General features: G+C 42.5%; 1 protein-coding gene across 4 annotated transcripts in view; it reads left to right on the forward strand.

Moving 5' to 3' along the window:
• AKAP9 (A-kinase anchoring protein 9) overlaps nucleotides 1-25,099 on the forward strand; it is a 2,953,299-nt gene that overhangs the window by 1,656,363 nt on the left and 1,271,837 nt on the right. For 2 of the 4 annotated variants that reach the window (XM_069648423.1, XM_069648425.1), the window contains 2 exons: nucleotides 1,601-1,813; nucleotides 22,101-22,139. In XM_069648423.1, coding sequence (XP_069504524.1) covers nucleotides 1,601-1,813; nucleotides 22,101-22,139 — 252 coding nt within the window. The remainder of the gene's footprint in view (nucleotides 1-1,600; nucleotides 1,814-22,100; nucleotides 22,140-25,099) is intronic. The other 2 variants (XM_069648424.1, XM_069648426.1) reach the window with 1 other exon arrangement.

Below are 25,099 nucleotides of genomic sequence, written 5' to 3' on the forward strand. Positions count from 1 at the left end.
TTTCAAGTGAAGCTATAGCATGGGTACAATCCTTCCTAGCTAACCGCACAATGAGTGTTTTCCCCCTTAGTCGCAGTGGACCCAATTAACATCACTTGTGGTGTCCCACAAGGCTCATGTGTCTCCCCGACAATGTACAACATCTTCACTAAGCCTCTCTTCGAAAAACATGACAGATTGGGGGTAACCTACACCAACTATGCGGACGACACGCAGATCTTCATACCACTATCGGGCAACTTTGTCGAAGATACAGCCTTAGTAAACAAGATCTACCTCCTCATTCAGGCATGGATGGCCTCCCACGGCCTCTGCCTAAATGACGACAAAACTGAGATTCTGATATTGGGCTCCGACTCCAACCTCAAAAAACTTAGCCCCAACTATCTTGCCTTCAACATAGATGGCAACATAATCAAGGTGGCAACTGAGGTAAAAACACTAGGCTTTTACCTAGATGCCACCCTCTCCCTTAAAAAACAAGTTAACACCCTGGCCTCATCCACAGCATACACCTGCAAATTAATTAGGACCTGCAGACCGTACCTATCCAAAACTAACTGCATCACACCAGCTAACGGACTAATAATGTCGAAGCTGGACTACTGTAATGCCCTCTATACGGGCGCCAACAAAAATGTCATTAATAAAATGCAAATCTTGCAAAATAATGCTCTCAGAGCTGCCTTGGACATACCCCGCAGAGCGCACATCTCTAATATAAGGAAAGACCACCACTGGCTAAAATTCAGCGACAGAGTTCTCCTTAAAACACTATCCCTCACCCACAAAGGACTAAATAATGCAGCTCCCCCTTACATCTCCGCCAGACTTACCAGAAAGTCTTCTAGCTGCCATACCAGAGCCACGAACCATCTCCTTCTCGAAACTCCCAGATTTAGGCTCACAAAAGCGGGTGGAGCTAGCTTTCCGGTTAAAGCCGCCCAAGCCCGGGATACACTGCCTACTGAATTGAGATCCAACCTACCCTATTCAAGATTTAGACGTAAGGTGAAAAATTGGCTTTGGACTAATGACAACTAACCCGAGCTCTGTACCAGGCCCTGAATCACTGTATAGTACTGATCTGATACCTCTGATTTCGCGACTTCTGTCATGCATTGTACTGTACTATATTGTATTTTCATGTATTGACTGCACTGACTTGCCCTATTGTATATTGTAACTTAAGCTTAAGTAATCTTGTATCTGCTGCGCCCGGCTACCCCTGGGTTTGTGAGCGCATTATCAAATAATAAACATAAACATAATAGTCTAATCCAGTTGGGTTTCCATAATGACCCAAACATATAAAAATGCTTGCCACTGTCATTTTGTGTGCTTTTTATCCTCCTGGAAACTACTGGCTTATACTATTATGCAAGACGACAAGGCCATTGCTAATTTCAGTAAGAAACTCTTGAAACTTCTTTGTATTGTACGAAACATGGATCATATATAAAAACATGGTTAATGCAATATTTTGTAACCACATGTATTTTTTTTAAAGTAAACTACTTTTATGTGTATTTTATTTGTTTATATATTTTACTGCAACTAAAAGTATTCAATGAAAGTGACCCTATATTTCTTTGTGCAGGCCTCCTGGATGGGTATTCTGATGAAAGACTTTCTCTTGAAAAGCAAATGCAGGAAAAAAACGATTTAATTCACCGCCTTGAGCAAGAGCTACAAAGTACAGGTAACAGATTGCAGGAACTGGAGGAGGAGCGGCAGCAGGTTCAGGATGAAAGGGAGTTACTATCAAGACAAAAGGATGCCATGAAGGCAGATGCAGGACCAGCTTTACTACGTATGTATTCTTTACATCGTCTCTGCTACAGCTGTTTGCACAACATTTTTCTTTAGTAGTTCCTTTTTTTTCTTCGATTAGTATTTTCTTTTGCTTAATGTGCATGATAACTGGCATCATTACAAGTGAGCCGGCATTATATCACCCCAACAGGTTTTGCATTGATTGTGTTAACCATAGGAAAAGAAATCTGCCAATTCAACCTTGTGATCTAATTGGGTATACCGACCACATGTGTCATACTGTTTTAGGTTCTGTTAAAGGTATATCACAATTCCTTGGTTAGTGTTTCTTCAGATTGTCTTGATTAGATTTATTGTGTGTTAGTCAATAGAATTGCAGTTCAAAATGTGATTCTTTCCGAGGCAATGTTTCTCATAAAACCTCTGTAGCAGGTACTTTATAACGCCATTTGCATTGTAAGATTTGTTATATGCAGTGAATTGCTATTCACATGCAAGATTACATTTTCTGCAATCAACAACAGTATTATTAGCCTATTTTCGACCACAGTCCTCTTTCATGTCTTACAGTACTTATCATAGACATTCATAATATTGGCCGATATGCTATTTTTTTATTTTTTATTTTTTTATTTACTTGTATTTGTTCCTAAATGGAACTTTACACAAAAAAAAAATGTATTCCTGTATTTCCGCAAGTCCTCTGGGGCCTTTGCCCAGCCTTTTCAGTGTTTCTTGGATGATGCTTTACGAAAGCGATTTGCCACTTTGTCGATCCCCTCCAATAAGTCTTACCACCATTGGTCCGCGTCAAAGTGTTCCTTTACAAATAGGTGGTCGAGGTAAGCTGATCTTATCGCTTGGTTTTTTGGGCAGACCATTAATAAGTGTCAAATAGTTTCCTTTTCGGCACCACAGAATCGGCACTCGCTTGTTTCTGTGATACCTCGAATGCAAAGAATCTCGTTTGTTTCGATTAAGTTCAGTCTTATCCTGAGCAGGTAGTTTCTAGATGCTCTATTTGGAAAATGTTTAATATATCTCTGGAGTTTGTTAACTTTGCACTGAGTGTGAGGGAGGTGGGCTAAAAGTTTGTTTGCTGTTGCTTCTGCTATGGTGTCTGACCAGTCCAGATTTTTGAGTTTTTCGTTCACTCTGACCGGATTCGAAGACAGGTCAGCTTCTGTGCATGCTACTGAATCCAATAGAGCTAAGTTTTAGTTTTTCCAATTTGTCAGCATTTTCACTGTGTCCATTTTCATTTCTTCACCTATCATTGTATAGATGTTCTGTTTGTCTTGGGCGATGCACTTACGATTGAGCAGGACCGAGTTTATGTTTACTGTGCCCGTTAAAGAGAGGAGGCTCAGTTCTCGTCGGATCGCCGTTGTTGAGGTTAAATTCGGCAAGGACAGCACTTTTCTCCAAAAATGTCCTTCCAGCTTTGTCCAGAGCTTTTTTGGGATTTGAGGCATTGCTTCAGCTCCATATGTAATTGAAGGAACTACTTTTTTCTTATAGAATTCAATTACCGGGATTGTTGAAAGTTTTCCAAATTTCAGGTCTATAGCTTTGCCTTGTGCTGCTAGCTTTCTGATTTTTGTTTTCAGGCTTTCTTGCATTGCACTTTCTGTACGGGAACTGTCAAGGGTCACACCCAGGTACTTAAACTCTTTTGTTCTTTCAATCTCTGTATCTTCTAGGTACCATTTGAATTTGTCCAATCTTTTCGGCGCTGATTCTAGAATTAGTATTTTTGTTTTTTCTTTATTGATTTGTAGGTTGTTTTTCGCTGTGTAACATACGAGGTTTGTCAGTTGCATCTGCAGGCCTATTTGCGTCTGGTCGAACAGGGCGAGGTCGTCGGCGTACATGAGGCGGCTGATTTGTACCTTGGCCAGTTTTGGCGGAAAGCTTTTTGTAAGGTCTTCCGTTTCACTGAAGTCGCCCATGTATGCAAGGAATAACTCTGGAGCGAGAGGACACCCTTGTTTGACCCCCCTACCTGTGGGAATTTCTGCTGGGACTTGTCCTTGCAGAGTTAGTCTTACTCTGAGAGTGGTGTTTGTATGCAGGGCTTTCAATGGTAGAAGGATCTCCTTAGGACATTTCCATCCTTCAAGTTTTGACCAGAGTCTCGACCTATCTACCAGGTCAAAGGCCTGAGAAAGGTCAACGAAGGCCACAAAGGACCTTGGTTTCCCTTCAAGGACTTGCTTTTTAGTATGCTGATGACCAGGATGTTGGCCGTTGTACCGACATTTTTTTTTTAAGCCTGTTTGGAATCGATCATGGCATGGAGCAAGTTTAGTCCAGGTTTGCAGCCTTTTCAGCAATAAGGCTCCGAAGACCTTTCCAATGCAATCTAAGAGGGCGATTGGCAAAAAATTTGAAGGGTCACGCACATCCCCCTTTTTGTAAATTGGAACGATGGTCGCCTTGGTCCAGGAGGGTGGAATGGATTTTGATTTAGCGCATCTCGTGAAAATCTCTTTTAGGAGATTTGACCGCTCTACCAGATTTATTTTAAGGTCCATGTTGGAAATCCCATCTGGGCCAACCGCTCGTGAGTTTTTTAGCTTTTTTAAAGTCTCGAGGATTTCGTCTTGGTCGTCGAAACATAACCAGCTCGAGGGGTGGTTCTGTGTAGAGTAGTCGTCTTCTTTTGTTGCCGGTTCGAAGAGCATTGAAAAGTGGTCAATCCATTTCTGTTCCCCCATTGAGTTGATAATAGAATTTTTTTTTTTGACAATGTTGTGGTTTTTATAAGGGACCAAAATTCTCTAGCTTTATTGCCACAGATCGCCTTCAGTACTTTTTCCGAATCTTGTTGGTAAAGATTTGAGCGATGGTTTTTAACCCAGTTTCTATAGTTTCTGGAAGCTTCTGATAGTTTTATCTCCTGATCTCTGGACTGCGTTTGCTTCAGTTGTCTCTTGATTTTTCGGAATTCACGTCTTTTTTGGGCTAACTGAAAATCATAGGTATGTTTATGGGTGGAATCGGTGGTTTGAGCTGTCTTTTTTTTTATGGAGAACGCCACGGGCAAAGGCACATAGTCTGGTTCAGGATTTTCTTCTGACATACCCTCTTCAGAATATCTTTGTGTGAGCTTCCTTACTGCCGATGTTGAAAGTTTTAGGCGATTTCCCTGGTTGTTTACTTCCATACCGTATGGTTCCTCGCTGGTTCTGAGGGAGTTGGTTGACCAAGTTGTTATTAGTTGATTGTGGTCACTGTCTGTTGTCTTGTGCACCTTAAAAGTCATTACAGTGTCCAAGAAGGGGCGGGAGACATGGGTATAATCAATTGTTGCTCGCAACACTCCCTGTTCCCAGGTCGGCAAACGATCTTTCTCTGTAAAGACTGTGTCGAGATTTAACATGTGTCGTGAGGCCATCAGTTTGCACCAAAGTTTTCCTCTTTGAGTTGCTAGTGTTGGATTGGAGTTTTTCCCCTCTGTTGAACAGGGATTTTTGAGAGTGAAGTTAAGGTCTCTGCAGAATATAAAGGACGAAACTTGGCGATTTGACTGAATTTAGTCGATTATTTCTTCCATCATATGGGTGAAGTTTTTTGCATCAATTGCCGCTGGATTCCAGTAGGTGTTTAAGAGCGCTATTTCTGAGCTTAGCGTCCTTTCAGGGCCTTCGAGAACGATAAGGACTGCCAATATGAATAGGTTTGACAGCAAGGTTTCTTTTATTTTTAAGCCTACCCCATTTCTGCATGCCACTAGTAGACCGGATGATGGTCGGCCTAAAAGGCCTTTTTTTGCAGGTGCCAGGACTACGTCGTAGTCATCCAGGATGGGTTTGTCAACGAGCCATGTTTCTTGGAGACAAATCGCGTCAAATGAAACCAGATCGGCGCCAGTCCGAGACGTCAGGTGGGTATGTCCACGAGTGTTCCAAGAACAAAGTTTTAGTACTGTGGGGAGTGTGTCGGCTGGCAAGGTGTCGTTGTCGGCGCTCTGCCAACCTTAGAGTTGCTATTTGTTCAGGTTTTTTAAAAGTGCTTTTGGCAGCCAGGACCAGATGCCCTGTGGATTTCCATTTAGTTGTTGAGTTTCTATTTTGACTTGGTTAGTGCAATTGAATGTTAACCCTTACTGTCATCTTCCTTGGACTAACAATGTCTCCCTTAATTCAGGCTGGCTAACTCCCTCAGGGAGTTCTTAACTTTTGCTACTCTTCCCAAAGGTTCATTTTCTAATGGGAGTTTGGATAGTGCCTAGCACTTTGTTGATTTCAGGCTACTTCGGTCATGTCCACTCACCTCTTCAATTCTTACTGCCACTTAATCCTCCCATGAGTTCTCGGTCCCTCACATGTTTCACTCCTCCTACTCATTGCCTCCCCTCTTTGATTTTAGCACTCCGACGACTACACTACTACTCCTCTCTTCCACTACAACTCTCCTCCTTCCACTACAACTCTCCTTCTCCATCACAACCTGTAAATCGACCAGGGTTCCCTGAGGTTGATGGCTTATATTTGGCTTGACTTCAACCAGGGCTCGTAAAGATCTTCCATCTTTGTATCGTCTAGAGTTAGCCCCAAGTACCACAATGGGGAGAGGTATGTCTTCTTCATCTGATCTACCTGGGTCCCTCACTGTCGGAAGGTACTTTATCCCTGAAGACTGGGTATGCTGCTTCCATTAGCTTGGGTCCTTCCCCACTCACTACTCTTCTCTCTGGCCTCTTTTATTAGTTCTTGTAGAGTTCCATTTGTCTCTGCCAGGATGTTCAGCTCTTCAGTTGGGCTGCGCCGGTTGGTTGGGGTATCTGTCTGTGTGCTTTCTGTGGTGTGGGGTCCTCAACTTCTTTGGGTACAGGGTACAGAGAAAGGATTCCAATTGTGCCCCTATTTCACAGACCTCTCTGTCCCAAGATTCGGTGCAGTCAATATCCATTTCTCTTAGTGTAGGTCGACCTCTGGGTCTGATGATCCCATTTTTGATACCACGTGTCACAGATAGCACAGGAAACACTGAGACTCGAGGACAATTGAAGGGTTTTATTAAGAACTTTGTGGGTCTTCGCCGTCCCTCGCTTTCGTCTCTCCACATCCCTCCTGCCTAATCCAGGCATCTGTAACCCAGGGTACTTTTCGTTTTTATTTTTATTTGTTATAGTTGAACAATATCAACTTTTCAATAATAGCATGATTATATTTCAACATGGCATACATTTATGAAAACAAATTCTCAAGGTTTAAAATAAGACATTGAGTTTACAAAACACAACTACCAGCATGTCTTAAAAATAAGAAAACACATTTCGAAAAAATGTAAACATTTTGGACATCAGGTTTGATAAGCACACAATGCATTCCTGCTTTCCAAAAATGTAAATCAGTGTGAAGTGCTCACTCTAACTGCAAACACTCAAGAAATGACATGGCTGCAAGGATAACAAACACAATGTCCCCCCAGCATCATCAACCACATTGATTCAGGTGTTAGTGTACAATAGTCTTTGAACAAAGGAAACAAGAAGCGTTTTCTTTTTGGCAACAATGAGTGGCAACTAACTAGTTGTAGACTATGAAAGAAAACCTGCATGTTCATTCCCTTGTGCCAAGTTTAGCTCTTGTTGCACACACATCCCTTGTCTGCCACAAATTACGATGAAAATGAAGAAATAAAGTTCTATATTGTGGTGACAGGAATTGAATTAGGTACCTTTCCGGTTTGTTCAAGGACTTCATTTTGAAAGGACCAGTTTTTGCATGTTAATTCAGATGTCAAAAGTCAGCCGCCAATCATAGAGCCATAGTTTCTTCTTTGCCTGGGTAGGATTATTGATTAGTAGATCTGATGAAATGTCTGCCTCCACCATCAGAGTCATAGCGTTTACTTTCCAGGCGGAGGACGATTTATTAGAAGCAGATTCTATGAGCATTGCTGTGGCTGAAAGTAAAGTGTTTAGCCAGTGGGTATAAGACATTTCCTATACAGGCCGAGTAGATTCCACATCAACATTGCATACAAGGGAGAGCGCTTTTTTCCAGAACAGACCTTCTAGTCTGCCCCAGAAAAGTGCAGATTCAGTTTCATTGGTCTCTGCTTCTTATATAATAGTAGGGACAACTTTATTTATAGAACATTAGTAAAGGTCCATATGAACAGTTGCCATATTTTCTATGGATCATACGGGCTTGGCTCACTGCCGTAGTAATTTTTTTTCCTGAGTTCAAGTCGGTAAGGAAGGTCTCAGAACTGTTATTTGTATTGATTGCGAGATATCGATATTCAGAGGCTACAGTGAGTGGAGTACCACTCAGGAGCCACTTATGTTTGCATGATGATTGTGGAGAAAATATAAGTATGTTAGTCTTGTTCAAGTTTATCATAAGCTCGTTTTGCATAGCATATGCTTCGAGGGCAGATAACCATTTTTGTAGTCCTTTAGGAGTTTTACACATAAGCACTAAGTCGTCGGCATATAATAGCCAAGGGACGACAACAGTGCCCATTTTAGGAGGGTCTGATGTAACTTTTTCCATTGTCGGCGATGAAAAAGTTGAACAAGGTAGAAGCCAAAATACATCCTTGCTTTAATCCTCTTGAAGTGTGGAAGGCTTGGGATGGTAATCCTTCTTGCGTGAGCCGTATTTCGATGGAGGTGTTTGTGTAAAACTGTGAGACCAAGGCAAGAATGTGCGCTGGGCATGCTGTTCCTTCCAGTTTTACAAACACTAGATCACGTGGCAAAGAATCGAAAGCAGTTTTAAAATCGATTTAAAGGCTAAATAGACAGGTTGTCCTGTTTGGATGGTACGCTGTTTGAGGAATGAAAGGGCTAGTAGATTTACTGAAGTGCCCAGCCCATGGACAAACCCTGTTCAAAATCCGTCAGCGAGCATATGGAATGTTATCCACCGGTTCAAATCTCTTAGCACAAGTCATGCTTAAAATCGATTTAATGCTGTGTTCACTATGCGCCTGAGATGGAACCGAAAAGCTTTCTACATATATAAAAGTAGTTTGATGCATGAAAACGTAATCAATAGTGGATGAGAGATTGTCTCTATGCCAAGTCGGCTTCGCTCCAATATCATCTTGTACAGCACCATTTAACATATAGAATTGTCCTCAGACATAAGGGCAAGCCATTGCTTTTCAAATCTAGGGTAAGGTTAACGGCCAATATAAAGGACTTGTCAGAGATACCCAGGTGATTCCAATATAGATTTAAAAGAGCACAATTGTCAGCGGGGGTAGTGAGCCTGACAAGCTGAACAAATCTATTTGGGGCAGCCCGTGTCGCTAGCCTGTACCCAAGGTTTTGTTTTTTTAGAGCACTATGAGGCCGGCCGAGGGGCGACCGTAGGTTGATTTCACTGCTGGGGAAAGGGTTAGAAAATGAGTTTCCCAGAAGGGGGGATACTATGTCCATGTGTACCAGGGGGTTGTTTTCTAGAGTGAGAAAATGTTTATAACCCCTGGTATTCCAAGAGGCCATATTGAGAGAGACAACTGAGTTAGTAATGGATTGCTAATTGTGATTTTGATGTGCAGGACCACTCCAAGCTCTGGCCGTGTTATCTCGGCCCTAGAGTCTGCTATTATGAAGATCGGCCTGTTTAATGTATCTTTGATAATTTTTATCGCAGATGAATGTTATAGAAGACCTTTGCTTTGGTTCTGGTACATGTTTTGAATTAGTGACTATTAAATCATTTTTAATAGAAGGAGATTGGTTCCTTGTTTATTTAGAACAAAGCCCAGGGTGTACAAATCCGCTCTGGCCTTCCACAACGTGTTAAGCACCAGACCAGATTGTACCCAGATTCTAATCACGCCTAGGTTTTCTTCATTGGTGAACTCAATCCAGGTTAATTCTGATGATTGTAAGTCTTCTAACTGTCTCCTGACAGACTGAGAACACTTCTGTTTAGTACACTTGTAGGATACGGCTCTCCTCTACACTGCAGCGTAAGACTAAACTGATTATGGAGAGAGCGATCTTGCTTGCCTGCTGCATCAGAATTATTAACTGGCTTTATATTAGAGTTAGATATTATCATGTTGACCTGTTTGCTGTTAGAATAGTGATCAGTTGCATAAGCTAAATGTGTGGCCTGCTCTGTGTCCTATGCAGGTGTGAAAGTGGACTTTAGGGATGAGTATTGCCCAAAAACAATTAGAGCGTCTTAGAGTTTCAGCAATTTCATGCCGTCGTTCTAGCATGAGAAAGGTGTTTCCTTGGGGAAGAGTAATTGAGCAAGATGCTTTGATCATCTCACCACTGTGGATTGGATTAGGACTGCTGTCAGAGCATGTAGGAGCATGATGCTCGTCCATGGAAAAGGACTGCTTGCGTCATTGATCAGTTGAAATGTTTATCAAATGAGCAGCTTGGATAAGATCATCCATAGGTTCCCGATTGGGTGAAGCAGTCTCTTCAGAGTCTATGATCCTAATGATCCACGATCTCTGCTTAATAGCAGGAGGAGGACATTTTTTCTTGCACTTCTTAATAGTTGGTTGAGTGGAGTATACCGTTTCTTTCAAAGGTGTAATTAAAAGTTGTGCAAGCCTCTTTGCCCTATTATCAGAGGGTTTGGCTGATAGGGTTTGATTCTTAGTTTTTTTGAGTATCTTAGTAAGAGTAGTTTTCTTTTTTGTTTTAGTAAAAATGTCAAACGTAGGTTTAGTAGAAAAATTAGGAGTCTTGGTAGGTTCCAAATTCAAGATCGGTCGTGTGGATTCAGAGGACCTTGATTCTACCGAAAATCAATTTTGGGACAATGGGCGATGGTAAGAGAGTTTGGGGAATGCAGTCACAAGTCGACGGAATGGGGTCCTTGCATTCGACAAAGGCGAGTTCAAGGACCAGCAAAGGGAGCTTTTTTGACTCACAATCCCAGATGCACGCTGAATTAGCCACTAAAGTAGTTAATAATTCAGTTTGTAGAACCATTCTGCGATCAAGAGTCTCATAGAGCTTGGTTAGCGACAACAGTGCAGTGTTCAACAAACGTTAGTGTGAGATCGACAGAAGTATGTTCTTGCAGCTTTCGCGTTTTCCTACGTGTTGTTGGGTGAATGAATGAGACAGATGTGCATAGTGAAGATGAATTTGAAAATAGGATATCAAATTGGAGAGTGAGAGAGATTTCGAGTGGGTGGTATGTTTGCATTTGGAGATTGGGTATCTGCAACCCATGGTACATGTTTTATGGTGCACGGAACCAGAAAAGCAAGACCGCTGGGATAGTGACTTTGCACAATGGTTAGTTTGGATATCCACCCCAGCTGGTGTGTCGCAGGAGAAGGTGTGTGAGTAGCGTTGTTCGTATCTTTGGACAGGATATGTAGAGTAGATATACTCATTCCATGCAACTAGTTTTATATGAAGAGGCTGTGCCAATTACAGGTTCAGTTGCACGTTGATTGGGGTGGTATGCTAAGTTACATGTACAAAATGGACCCAGTGTTTAGATGGAGTTGGGCTTGGCAAGTCTGCACGAGTGGCATGACCTACAACAGCTTTATTTAGTATATCACTCTGATACGCCCTCACCTGTATGAGAGAAGTGTCAGAGATTTTAGGGATGATTGCAATCATTTGAGAGTTTGTGACTGCGAGCCTTATGATTGTAAGGTTTTATTGTGATGCAATCTTGAAGAGATGTGACTGCATGTGAATGTGTTGCCTTGTGCGATGTTCCAGATGTAGTTTTAGAGTTATAGAACACCCTGATGTCTTCACATGAACGGAAAGCCTTATTACGGTTCAGCGGTTCAGTAACTGCTTTCCTTAGGGGGGTGACATTGGGTGTATGAAGTAGGTTCACTGGCTTGAGGGTTTGGGGCATCGCTGATTTCAACGTATATAAATGTGACATGAGGAAGTAAACGCAAATGATATAAAGAAAAAACACAAAGCTAAAAATGTGCGAATTAAATTAAAACCTCAAAAGAAGGATACTCAGCTGTTCGCTGCTCCCTGCCCAAATGCGTAACTGGACTTGCGGTGCACTCCATGATGCGCATCTGGGTAGTTAAGGCAATGTTAACCCTCACTGCCTATTATCTTCCTGGCTAGCTAACTCCTAGGTGTTAGTGTAATGCATTTACACTTTGATTCAGGCTAGTTGGGGCACACCCACTCACATCTTCTCCTCTTACTACTGCTCCCTCGGACTTACTGAATAGAGTGAATAGAATAGGTGGAATAGATGATACAGATAACATGGATGGAATAGATTGAGTAGACGAAGTAGAAGAATTATACGGAGTGGACGGAATGAATGGGGCAGAATTTAATGAGCAGAACCTGTTAGATGTTCGCTCCACACGTTGTATCACTTTGTACCCTGTTCACCGTGTTTTTGCTATATATCTGTATCCCCCTATATATGCTATATATCTGTTTCCCCATATATATCTGTATCCCCATATATACCTGAATCGACCCCTGTCCGTATATATCTGTATGTCGCTATGTCCCCACCATCCTGTTCACGTGCCTGGTCTCGGGTGCTTTGCAGATAACCTCCATATCACACCACTACGCTTACTCTCTACTATACACCATCATTGAGCTATACCCCGGATAATTCGGCCTAGCTGTTCACATACGAATACGACCCCATGAACACCTCCTCACCCTAATAAAATGCAGCTAGCCGAGCACATTCCGGCCGAGCTGCTCACATAGGCGTTCCTCACACCTAAAACAGCCATAACCCAGTCTGGGTGTTCTACCCACCAGACTGCACACATTCAACTGATATCTTCAACACCACACCTATCGCTAGGAAGCAGCTACCATCCGACAATTAACCAGCTGCACACATATCCGGTGCACCCACGCACCATACGTCGCCATCTCTCTCTCTCTACTGACCTGAACTACGGTTCCCAAGGGAGGGCGTTCAACCTACCCGCGCTTTGAGGTCATACCAATGATATATAAAGCGCTATATAGATGCCAAGTGACATAACATAACATTACTCCTACCATGAGTTCTCTGTCCCTTATACTTCTCCCTCTCCTTGCCTCCACTCTTAATTATAATACTACTCCTACTCCACTACCCCCTCCCACTATTTCTCTCCTCCTCCCACTATTTCTCTCCTCCCACTGCTTCTCTCCCTCTCCCACTGCTTCTCTCCCCCTCCCGCTGCTTCTCTCCCTCTCTCCTCTTCCTAATACTGCTCTCCTCCTCCCACTACTACAGAAACACCCTTCCTTTACTCCATACCTTCCACTTTACAGTCACTTCTTACACTCAATTTCTCTACTCACTCACCACACAAACACGCACACTCCAACTGTTGAACCACTTTCACTCCTTAACCAATACCTCACTTGCTCCAACAATCTCCTCCACAAGCTGCCACTCCTTCCTTCTTCCTGCTGGTCTCTTGGTACTCCTCTACCCCTGACCCCTCCCAAAAAAAAAACACTTCCTGCGTCCTATCCACTGCTTGAATATTCCTCCCCCTGTGATGATTGGCTGCTCTTCCCTAACCAATATGCCTCTTTCTTTTCCTCCCAGGGTTTGTATATGCAGGGAAAATCTTTAAAACCGGTGACAAGCTCAGCTTACATTCTCTCCGCGGACTGGCCACTTAATGAGCATGGTGATGTAACAGGTTCAATGTCCCAGTTCGGGTTTTGAGTTCTGTTTCCATGGACTATTTGGGGTAAGGTCCTTGTGCTTTGCCCCCTCTCTTCACCTGGTGGTCTAGGGGATCTTTAAGTGATGGGTCAAGCTTTCCAGAGGACTCAGTCGGGCTCACAACGTGGGCTTCTTTGCTGCTGTGGTGCGTGGCTGCTGCAACAGTTTTTCTCTCCATCTTGTAGAGGCACTGCTGCGCTCGGTCTGTGCAGTGCTGTGGTGGCTCTTCGCTATTTGGAGCACTATTGCTGGTTATCTCTTGGCTTTCTCTGCTCTTTGAACTTGCCCTCTGGCTTTCTGAAAATAAAGAAAAACACTGAGCATCTGTACTCAGAAGCACGGCTGGGGATACGGGTATGCAAAGACGCATGCTGGCAGAAACACGGGGGTTGTGTGAATTTGTGTCCCATATGCTGGTTTCTCCCCACGGCTAGGGCGGGCTCACGATTCCACTCACCTCTCACAGACATGGGTGCTCAGCCCAAATTGCCAAGGTCTCGTCATTGTCATAGCAAGCACAAACTAATGAAAACATAGGGAGCCCCAATCAAATTAAAAAGTCATTTAAGAAACATGCAAGATGAACCCCTTTATATTTACAGGTTGGTGCCTTGAGGTTTTAGGACATTGACTGCTTGGTGTATGAAATAAAGTAGCCCTTATAGAGCATAATTTAGGTATTTTAGGTCATCACACTGTGTTAAGATACAGGACTCTGCAGATTGAATCTCTTTATTAGGTGCCAGCATGTCCAGGCCATCTTCTTTGACTGATTAGATGTATGGTACTGACAGAGTTAGTGACCAGGGAATGTTTTGCGCAACATAAAAACATACTGTAGGCAAGCCTTGGAACATATGCAGTCCGTGAACATCACAAAATGCCAATCATCTTCCCCACACTTTGTCCCCCTTTCTTCTGTGAGCTAGGGCTCCCACAATAGCCTTTTGATTAAAATAGCACATAGTCCCTTGCTCTTTCTAAGCTGATATCGTGCGCCTGCCCAGCTTCCCCTCTGATGCAACTCAGAAGAATATTAGCAGCACACACAGACAATTACAACCTTCTGAACTATTCATAAGGTACACTTCAAAGCAGTTCACTGCCATTTTCTTTCATTTTTAAGTAATGTGAATTATACCAACTCGTCTTGATATTCTGGTCTAGCGGCTGATTACATTCATTTGCCCTCTAAAGATTGGGAGCAGGTGCAAGTGGATCTAGGTCACCTGGCCTAAGCCCCACCCACCTGGTGCCTTCCTGCCTGCCGCTCTTTTTCACCACTTAGCAACCCCCTCCCACCTGGTGCCTTCCTGCTTGCCGCTCTTTTCACCACTTAGCAAGCCCCGCCCACCTGGTGCCTTCCTGATTGCCGCTCTTTTTCACCACTTAGCAAGCCCCTCCCACCTGGTGCCTTCCTGCTTGCCGCTCTGTTTCCCTACCTAAGGAGCCCTCCAGCCTCTTTTCCTTTGCAGATGGGGAGCAGGTGAAAGTGGATCTAGGTCACCTGGCCTAAGCCCCGCCCACCTGGTGCCTTCCTGCATGCCGCTCTTTTTCACCACTTAGCAAGCCCCACCCACTTGGTGCCTTCCTGCTTCCCGCTCTTTTTCACCACGTAGCAAGCCACGCCCACCTGGTGCCTTCCTGCTTCCTGCTCTTTTTCACCACTTAGCAAGCCCCGCCCACCTGGTGCCTTCCTGCCTGCCGCTCTTTTTCACCACTTTGCAAGCCCCACCCACCTGGTGCCTTCTTGCTTTCCGCTCTTTTTCACCACTTAGCAAGCCCCGCCCACCTGGTGCCTTCCTGCTTCCTGCTCTTTTTCACCACTTAGCAAGCCCCGCCCACCTGGTGCCTTCCTGCTTCCCGCTCTATTTCACCACTTAGCAAGCCACGCCCACCTGGTGCCTTCCTGCATTCCGCTCTGTTTCCCTACCTAAGGAGCCCTCCAGCCTCTTTTGCTTTGCAGATGGGGAGCAGGTGAAAGTGGATCTTGGTCACCTGGCCTAAGCCCCGCCCACCTGGTGCCTTCCTGCATGCCGCTCTTTTTCACCACTAAGCAAGCCCCACCCACTTGGTGCCTTCCTGCTTCCCGCTCTTTTTCACCACTTAGCAAGCCCCGCTACCTGGTGCCTTCCTGCTTCCCGCTCTTTTTCACCACTTAGCAAGCCATGCCCACCTGGTCCCTTCCTGCTTGCCGCTCTGTTTCTCTACTTAAGGAGCCCTCCAGCTTCTTTTCCTTTGCAGATGGGGAGCAGGTGCAAGTGGATCTAGGTAACCTGGCCTAAGCCCGCCCACCTGGTACCTTCCTGCCTGTTGCTCTTTTTCACCACTTAGCAAGCCCCGCCCACCTGGTGCCTTCCTTCCCCATCACTGTCTTGTGGCGAATGCTGGATTTGACTTTTATGGACTTCATTCATTCACGGTGTGTCACTCTTTCTCAACTCTCATGCTGGACTTCCTTTGTATCTTGTACTCATGGTGACCCTGAATCATGTTGTTCCCATCTTCATCTTGTATCCTGGCTTGCAACATTATGTGTTACTACTGACTTCTGCAATTGTATTCGCTCTCCATTCTTGCTTCTCCACTCTTTTTGACTGCTTACTCTCTTTTTTCTCCTCCTTTCCCTTCTCCTATCTCCTCCCCTTACTTTCTTCTATGCACTTACTCTATCAGAATTGTCCCTGGACCTAATATGATATCAACCTCGTCTGTTTCCTCCACCCTCCCATTACTGTTTTTATCCTCCCCACCATCCCTCCAGCACTATCTGAAATGTCGTCAAGCCTAGTATGATAGTCGCTTGTTTTGTTCCTCCCCTCCCTTTCTGCACCCCTCTCCCTCACCTTTTGTTTTTCTCCGGCTCTACCAGAAATGTCGTCAGGCCTAGTACGGTAACCGCCTGTCTGTTTCCATTTCCTTCCCACTCTCCCCCTCCCTTCCTTATCTATGTCTTAGCTCTTGCACTATCTGAAATGTCGTCAGGCCGAGTACGATAGTTAATTTCACATCCTTACTGTTCATGGCTTGTAAGAATGTGGTTGTATTTTCCCTTGTTCCCTCCCTTGTCTTGAAGCGCTTTGAAACACATTGTGTATAGGCGCTATATAAATAAACAATCATGTCATATCATATCATATCAAAGGACACACCAATAGGTAGATTATGTACCCAATTTTTCAATTTCTTATGACAATTTCTAGTCAATATCTCACCTGCTCCAGAAATCACCTCTACAGTCTGCTGCTCCTTCCTCCCTCCTACTGGTCTCTTGGTCGTCCTCCACTTCTGACCTCACCCGAATAAAACACACTTCCTGCTTTTCCCCTCATATTCCCCACTACCGCCTGGTATTGAAAAGCTGTGTGTTGTAAGAGGGGTATAAACTATTAGTAGGTGTGATATGGCCGTCCACTAATAACAAAAACGGTAAGCTGCAGTAACAGCACTGAGCGGTATTCCTCTGACCTCGTATTAATAAAATAATTTTAGACAAATAGTGTGCTGTCAGCATACGCTACATCCAAAAAGATAGATAACATTAAAAAAGTAATATCATGGATTTCAGATGCATTGTAATGGTTTCGTTTATTCATGTGCTCAGTAACACCTGGCACGTGTTTCAACCCTCAGGTCGTCCTCAAAGCAAATGTTTCACTTGCAATCTTGTCCCAAACAGTTTGTCTGCTGCAGCCCTCTGTAATCGTAGTCCTGCTGGTTAGATTTCAATCCTAAATAGTATTAAGCGTCTTTTTCAGTGGTGCAAAGCGGCGTGAATATCGTTTGAGTTGCCCCTTCAGGGACATATCAACTGTTCATATTGGCGAATTGGGACCCTTTCACCCACCACTGTCCTCTGGGTTAGGGCTGCCTCTGGATTTACCCTACTCCTGCTGACACAATGTCTTGCTCCCTTTTGAAAAGGCCAACTTGTGGCCTTGTCACACTAGCTGTGCATACTCACAGAGTGATTTACCTAATTTGTCATCTGTGCACATGGAAAGTAACTTGTGCATGAAAGCAAATCATTTCCACATTTCGAGAAACATATTTAGACATTGATGTCTAATGTCACTCAGCTTCTCTGTTAAGGAGAGTGTGGTTTATAGTGTTCATTTGTATGTTGACCTTGTCCCTTCTTTGTCTAGTTCCTTCTCTAGCCACCTATACAGTTGTTGGCATTTTGTAGCAGCAAGGGCTGCTAGAAATTGTGGGCAGAGATGGTAGACTTTATCCAGTTAGGTCCTTCCCTGACCCCAGTGATGCTTTGCCCTCAATCTCCCTCAGCCAGTGCTCCTTTGTCCCCCAGTAACCCTGCATTCCTTCCCAGTGTTTCATGTGCCCCTCTTGCAGTACTCTTTGTCCCCTGCATCCTTTGTTGCTTGCCTTCTGCATGGAGCAGAGTCCAAACTGCTTGGCAATGTCCTCTTTAAGTCTTACCACCCGATCAAACGCGCTACAAATTGAATATTGTCACCAGTTCTGCTGTATGGATAAGATTGCAGGCCCTGTATGCTAATGAGTTAACATACACTGAAAGGAGACCTTAACACTTGCATGCCTTGTCTTATTGAAAGAATTCCACTTTACTGCGCTTCATCTCAATATTCCAGGTGTCCCATGGATAATCATTGCAATACAAATGGCCTTTACAAACTATACCGCTCATCTTGGTTTAAGAGTAACTTCCCTTTTGTTTCAACATTGGAAGATGAAAGTATGCAGGAGAGTAGTCAAAAGCAAAACAAAGGAGTCTTATTAAAATGGAGACTACACTCTGTCGATCTAAAAGTGCGAGACTGACCGAGAAATAATTAGTACTGTGTACTTAGATCCTTTGGACTTCAATCTTCTGCATTTTGCTTTACCAGAATGCATATACTGATATTTACACATCCAAACACAATCATGAAATGGCTGTTACTAGCATCATATTCTTTTTACAAGCATGTGGATGAAGCCGCCCTGTTCTAAGCCTGAACCTTTTACACCAAGTTCTTTAATGTATTTTTTATATAGCTTGCCCACTTCCCCAGGCTGCTTCAAGAACGGCTAGTTTGAGAAGAGTGAGTTGACAAAAAAAGGTAAAAGAAAGAGACAAATAACGAGGCTAGATTCTTAGTGGAATATGAATTTCCTCTCTCTTCAAAGACTGCCTCAGGTTGGAGAGACAGAAAAATGGAGCTGCATAGAAAGGAGCCATAATGGAACAATCGCCTATCGCAATGATAGTATTGCACTGTGCAGAGTGATGAACTGTTTTGACGCGCTGCCCTTGAGCATCTTGTTGCTTAGTATCAGAGCTATACATTCGTTACTTGTATGCTAGGCATGCAGAATTTTACATAAGTACGAGTGAGGGTTTTAATTTTACATTTGACACACTGTCTGACCTGTTTGTAGTTTGTGTCCCCTGTATGCGTTCCTTGTTGAAAGTATAGCCAAACGCCATTCCCTGACCATTTCCACACATTTCCATTTATTCCGACGTCATTAGTTAAACCTGCTGCTCTTTCGTCGTTTCCCCTACATGTAATGTAAGAAGCTATTTGGAATCCGTGCAGACTATTAATGTATGTTTCAAAAACGTGTAAAAGTAGTTTTCAGGCTTGTGCCTCTACTACAGTAAATGCACTGGGAGGCTCAACCCGTTTCATTTACATGTACAGAAAATACTAGAGAGAGACTGGTTGAACTAATGGATCCCAGAAAGTGGTAGATAAATGCACTGAGGGCTACCCGACTCAGTATAATGAAGATTCCCAAATGCAATTAAGACATTACCTCTATGTTGGGAGCCCTTGTCAAAGTGCTCTGTGCATAGAATAAGGGAATACAACAGTATTATCTCGAGGCAAACTGGTCCATCTCCATGACCAATATTCCCTCATGCCAAATGACATGTCTTGGGACGGAGACAGGCACTGATATTGCTATTTGGCCCTATACCTTGTGCCAATCTCTTACAAATGCTTGTTGGAGAAGCAGCAGCTGTGAAAGCCTTTCTCGTAGCTTGGCTCCCCGTGCTTGTTGAAGGAGTACTTTTCAAAATGTCTATTCTGAAAAAAGCTCCGGTGTGGCAAAGAGTTTCTGGCAGACTCAAACTGGGCAGATTTCTTAAGACAATTGGACTTGCATCATGTTTAATACCCTATCCACATCTTACAGCTGCTTCTACTCTCTCATTTCTGTGTGCAGCAGCCAATCTTTGAGATAAGGGGTACCCTTATCAGGGATCAAAGTTCTACTTGTAAGCTGATAGCCATACAAGTCGTTACTCGCCACCTCAATGCTCAACATTTACACAATAGAACGTTTCGTAGTCTACAAGAGTCAATTCTGACTAGCGCGTGGCGAGTGCTAATTTTGGGACCTGCCTTATACCCTTTTTTGTATTGATTGTGTACACCTGGCATGATGAACTAGATAGATTTGCAATGAGTTGTGTGCGATAGTACATGCATTCTGTAGGTCTTTTGATGCAATGTTTTCTCCTGCTGTCCCAAACAGAATCAGATTGCTGATGTCCATGTTCAAATGGATTGTTGTAACTCATTGACTATGCCTTTTATGATCCAAAATGAGCCTGAAGGCCCCTGAGGACTCTTCACTAGCAAGACAATGAAATAGAATCCTAAATCTCTTTCTGGAAATGGTAGTGTTTCTTTGGCATTCATGGCACAGGATTCCATCACAGCTACCACAGTCAGACTGTATTGATTGGTTCTGTGTGTTGTCAGCACCCCTGAATCCGGTGGAATCTCGAATAACTCATTTCTGTGTCTGTTCTTCACTATGTTGCACACCCACTTGTCATCAGTTTTATCCACATAGTTACTACTGTCTATATTATGTCACACACAGCATGATCCCAGTGTGTATGCGATCTTGCCATGTCAGGACTGCTGAGTTTTGTGAATGGAGTGATTTTATTTTTAAACCCCTGATGAATAAGCCATTTGTGGCCTGTTCTAGAATTGTCAGTTACTCTCTGGGTGTCGTTCTCCTTTGAGTAAAAAAGGGATGTGTAGTACATTGTTTGGCCATCAACTTCTCTTTGAGCAAGGCCAAATATTGGCAGTCCTCTAAATATTTTTCACCATACAATCCACTGGGGCCAAATATTTTATAATCAATGCAATGGTAAATATGGCACCACATTCATTTGCGAATCAGTTTCCATTCACTTATTTGAATATACCATCTCTCTACTACAATCATGCTTTCTGTGTGGCCAACCACAGTGGTATCGTCTATCTCAGTATCAAAGATCATTTGTGTTTGTTCCATGCATTCAAAGATCTCCGAACAATCCTCACCATCTTGCCTAAACATATGATCGCTAGATATGTTATAAATGGACCCTCATTGTCCTCATCCTCATGCGCCTATTTGCTATTTCCCCTGCTGCTTGTTCCTGTCCTCTGCCAGTGCCGGTGCTATAGCACTTGCTTCAACCAGTCCGATTGCCTTCTCAATCGAATGCCTGCAGTCCTATTTCTGGCCAATCTACTCAAGAGCTAGAGACATTTTGGCATGTTCAGGCATCCTACCCCAATGTGTCCTTTGATCTTATGTTTGAAAAAAGATTGGAACACTTGATTCCTAACGCCTCACTCTTATAACTAAGGATGGCAGATCACAAATGATGGGCACGCAGGACTGTGACAAAGGTCCCAGACATAGAGGTAATGTGTTTGGGCTTTACTTTACAGGAAAATGTATTTCTAGCTTAAACCTAGACTGGAAAAAAAAATGTGAATAGTGAAGAATGCTTTTAAAACAATGTTATCTGTACTGATACTAGCATGAGGCTGTACTAAAAAACAAATTACATTTGAAAAAGTATTGCCCTTGGATTGATTTGCCAACATTGATTACATTTGTTTCAGGATGTACTGATGTTGTGCAATATGGCCCATTGGAACATAGCTTGCTGTTCACTTTGCTGGAATAAAAGTGACACTTTTTCTAAAGCTCAAATTTGGGTGCTGGGTGCGTGCTATTTATGATGGTGGCAGCACTTCAAAGTGATATGAATTTCAAGACTTCAGAATATGATAGAATTGACCAGAATAGCAATCTTTGCTAACGCAAGGAAAATGCTATAGTTGATGCCGCGGTGCCTGTTCTATAAGCACTGCTGGTTTTCCTCATTGCAGAACTAAAGGTTAATTATGGCAGCAGTTCATGCAAACATTTGATACATTTATAATTTGTAAAAATGTATATTAAGTGAAATGCATGTGGCCTGTCAATCTGAGTAGGATGTTTTCATGCTAGAGAACATTCCCAACTGATGTTTACTATAAATTGATGTTTACTAATCGTAACTCTTATTTTGCTTAAAGTTTCACAGGAGTCTTAAAATGTATATATATCTCAGCACTTTAGAGTGACAGAAGCACGTGCTAATGTGTCATGGAAGAATGCTCGAATCCCAATCTTTGTGCCAAACTCACAATATTAACGGTTTATTGCACAGCACAGCCATAGAAAATGCCTTGTCATGAGCACACCTCTTTGCTGGTTACCCTGCCATTGTGAAGCTTAAATGTTATAACACATCCCAGGCTCCATATTCCATCATCTGCTTTATTCCTTCTTTTACGTTATCACTTCGCAAAAGAACTGTAGAAGGCATGTGAATTACTCTGCTTTTTGTTTTTTCTGTTCTCTTAGGCGTAGTTGATGCTGCAGTCGATGCAGCTCCCGAAGCAGGTGTGTTTGTATACTGCATGGCCTTTTTTTTAATTGGGTGATTGATTTTTACCAAAACGGAATTTATTAATCAAAGGTGATGAGGCCTTAGCTTGCTGGTCTTGCACTAATGCTTTATATACTAACCTGCAGCTTTTACATCACTTGCACACTTTCCTCTTCTGCCGGTAGCCAAATTCGTACAACGCGCATTGAATTGACATGCAGATTCATAAATAACCATCATCTTATCCACTTGCAAGAATGATTTGTATATAGTGAAAGCTTTTCGAATTATTTTTTGCTATTGTGATTCATGTCAATGTTACTATTATGTATTTCTCAATCACTTCATTAGATTGTGTGTGTACATTGACAGAATAGTTTTGCGGTAACAAGCTAGAATTGATTAAACTTAATGTAAGATGATGGTCGCAGAAGAATCTCTTGTGTGTTGCTATGGAATTTGCAGTTAGCATCTGGTGGTTTTTCTATCTTATCAGTCTTTGTGAGGGCTCTTTCCCTTTTTATAAACTTGACGAGGTGAATGTTTAATGTTATTGCAATACAGTATGTATTTATCTATATGTCTTTTTGAAGGTTTTTTTTGTTGGGAGCAGAATATACAGATTCAGGCATGGGATGAGAACACCTTTTTTATCTGAATGAATAATTTCATTGTGTTATTACTTTTGTTGTCACTGCCGGACAGGTCTCTTATTCTACTTTGTAACACATGTAATTGCCCTTTGAATGTAAAGTAGAAGAATTACCTAATGTGAAATCTGCAACTTTACATTTATAGAAAATGTGCCACTTTACTCAAGTTCATCCAATGGTTTTTTCTTGCGGGTTATTATAATAAAATACTTAACCTGTTCTCGATTATACACCCTGGCCTCATTTAGCTTCTCAACTTTTCAGAAAACCTCTGTGCCTAGGAATATTCTGGATAATCTGTTCTGAAAAAGGCACACATTTAGCCTTGGGCTATACAAATAGGCATCTAAGTCTAAGTAATAAAATAATACATGCATTTGTCTACCTGCCGCTAAAGATCCAGTTCCTTTAGCAAAGAGTTAATGTTTCTGATTTGTTAACTCTGAAAAGTTTTTTTTTCCTTCAGTTGAGCTTGAATAATTCTTTAGCATGTCCTAAAACTTTAGGGATCAGCCAAAATTCCATACTCTCACCTCTGCTGTCCAACATCAATCGCTCAACCAACTCTGATTGATTATTTCAACCTTGGATTCTGTTGATACGCAATGAAACTCCATTAATCAATTTTGGCTAATGTCTGCCTGACGATGAATGACACAAAACCACCTAAAATTAAACCTGCCAAAAATGGAGCTCATGACCTGTTGCAGTATCTTCCCAGCTCGTGAGCACCTCTTGTTGCCATCCAACCTGTATCCTTCCATCTAGCCAAACTAACTGTAAACCTGGGTAACATACTGGACTTCAACCTTTCCTTGACACCACAAATGAAATAGTTTCTCAAATCTTCCTTCTGTCGGCTGCGTTTCATGTCCTCACAGCTGGTCAAATGAAAATGAAATTGCAAAGTCATTTTTTTCAATTGATCATGGCCTAAAGAAAAGCATGGTGTAAAAATGTATTAATTTATTCATGGTTTACGAAGATTAGAAAAAAAAAACAAGCAACACATTTGTGTAGGTTTATGATTCATCTTCATATGAAACGGATACATATGTCCTCCTTCTACCATGTGAATGTTCCAAGATGCATTTTCCTTTTCCTGGACTATACCCAAATAGTTAGGCCACAATGGCAATATGTATGTCTGCTTATGAAACTCGGGAGTGATCGTCAGTTGTGGACACTTTTTTCTTTTGCTTAGCAAACTCCACACACAATACTACTCTCAGTACAGCCCCTCATGTTTGATATGTTTCTGCTATGTTGCATGTACTCTGTAAAGCACTCCTGCTCAGTGGAGATAGATAGGTTTGCTATATCAGAGAACTAAAATAAATGACCATACAATATATAAACTTCATCATGCATTACATAACTAACAATGTCCAAAACTGCTGAGCCACCACAGAGAAAGATCCACTGCCAGTAAGATCCTGTGCTAACTCCAAACCTGATGATCCGGACAGTTTTGCTTCCTTCTTACAACACAAATAACCTGATGAAATAAATCAAAGACTGCCATTCTGTGGGTCTCAAGTTGAAACGTTCTATGTTGTCCACAAACCCCCATTCCTTTGCCTCTTTACACCCATTCCCATGAGAACAAATCAATATCCTACTCTAACAAAGTTAGTTGTTTTACATTGGCCATACCGGATTGTCTTTATCATGATGACTGCATAATTGATCCAAACTGAGAACATCAATAGGCAATAAACATAAAAACCATAGTCCACTAGGAAGTTACTCATCCCAAATTGTCAATGACAGATTTCAGTGTTTTTATGTGCTACTTGTATATCTTAACAGGGGACAGTTTGTGAGGTTCATGCTCTCCTGAGTTCCTACTCCTGCTCCTTATCCTGTGTGCCCCACATCCCTTTCAGTGTGGATTTTCTTCATTTCTTGTGTGATTGGTTCATTAAATGTGCTTTAGTGCTGCCACCTGTCCCTTCAACGTGGCCGGGTACCCTTATATGATATGATATGGCATTTATAATGTGCCTATACACAAGCGCTTCTAGGCATGATCTATAAACCGTGAGCAGTGCACAATGCATATGTAGGACTGTGCACAGGTTGAATTTACTGCAGACAAATATAATCCACTGAGGCTATTCAATAGCAAATCTCCAAATGTTATGTTGCTCGGCTTTTATGCTATGCCTCTTACCATCAATGTCTTAAAATGTGAAGGCTTGTCCAAAGTATGGCGTATTGTGCCCCTGTCCTGGTTAATCAGAACATAGTCTGTGAAATAAAGAAAACTGTTAGGGGTGTAGTGGTGAGCAAAGGCAGTAAAGGAGGGGTTCATATGA

Source organism: Ambystoma mexicanum, chromosome 2q, assembly GCF_040938575.1.
Source record: "Ambystoma mexicanum isolate Mex_15411 chromosome 2q, UKY_AmexF1_1, whole genome shotgun sequence".
Classification (NCBI taxonomy): domain Eukaryota; kingdom Metazoa; phylum Chordata; class Amphibia; order Caudata; family Ambystomatidae; genus Ambystoma; species Ambystoma mexicanum.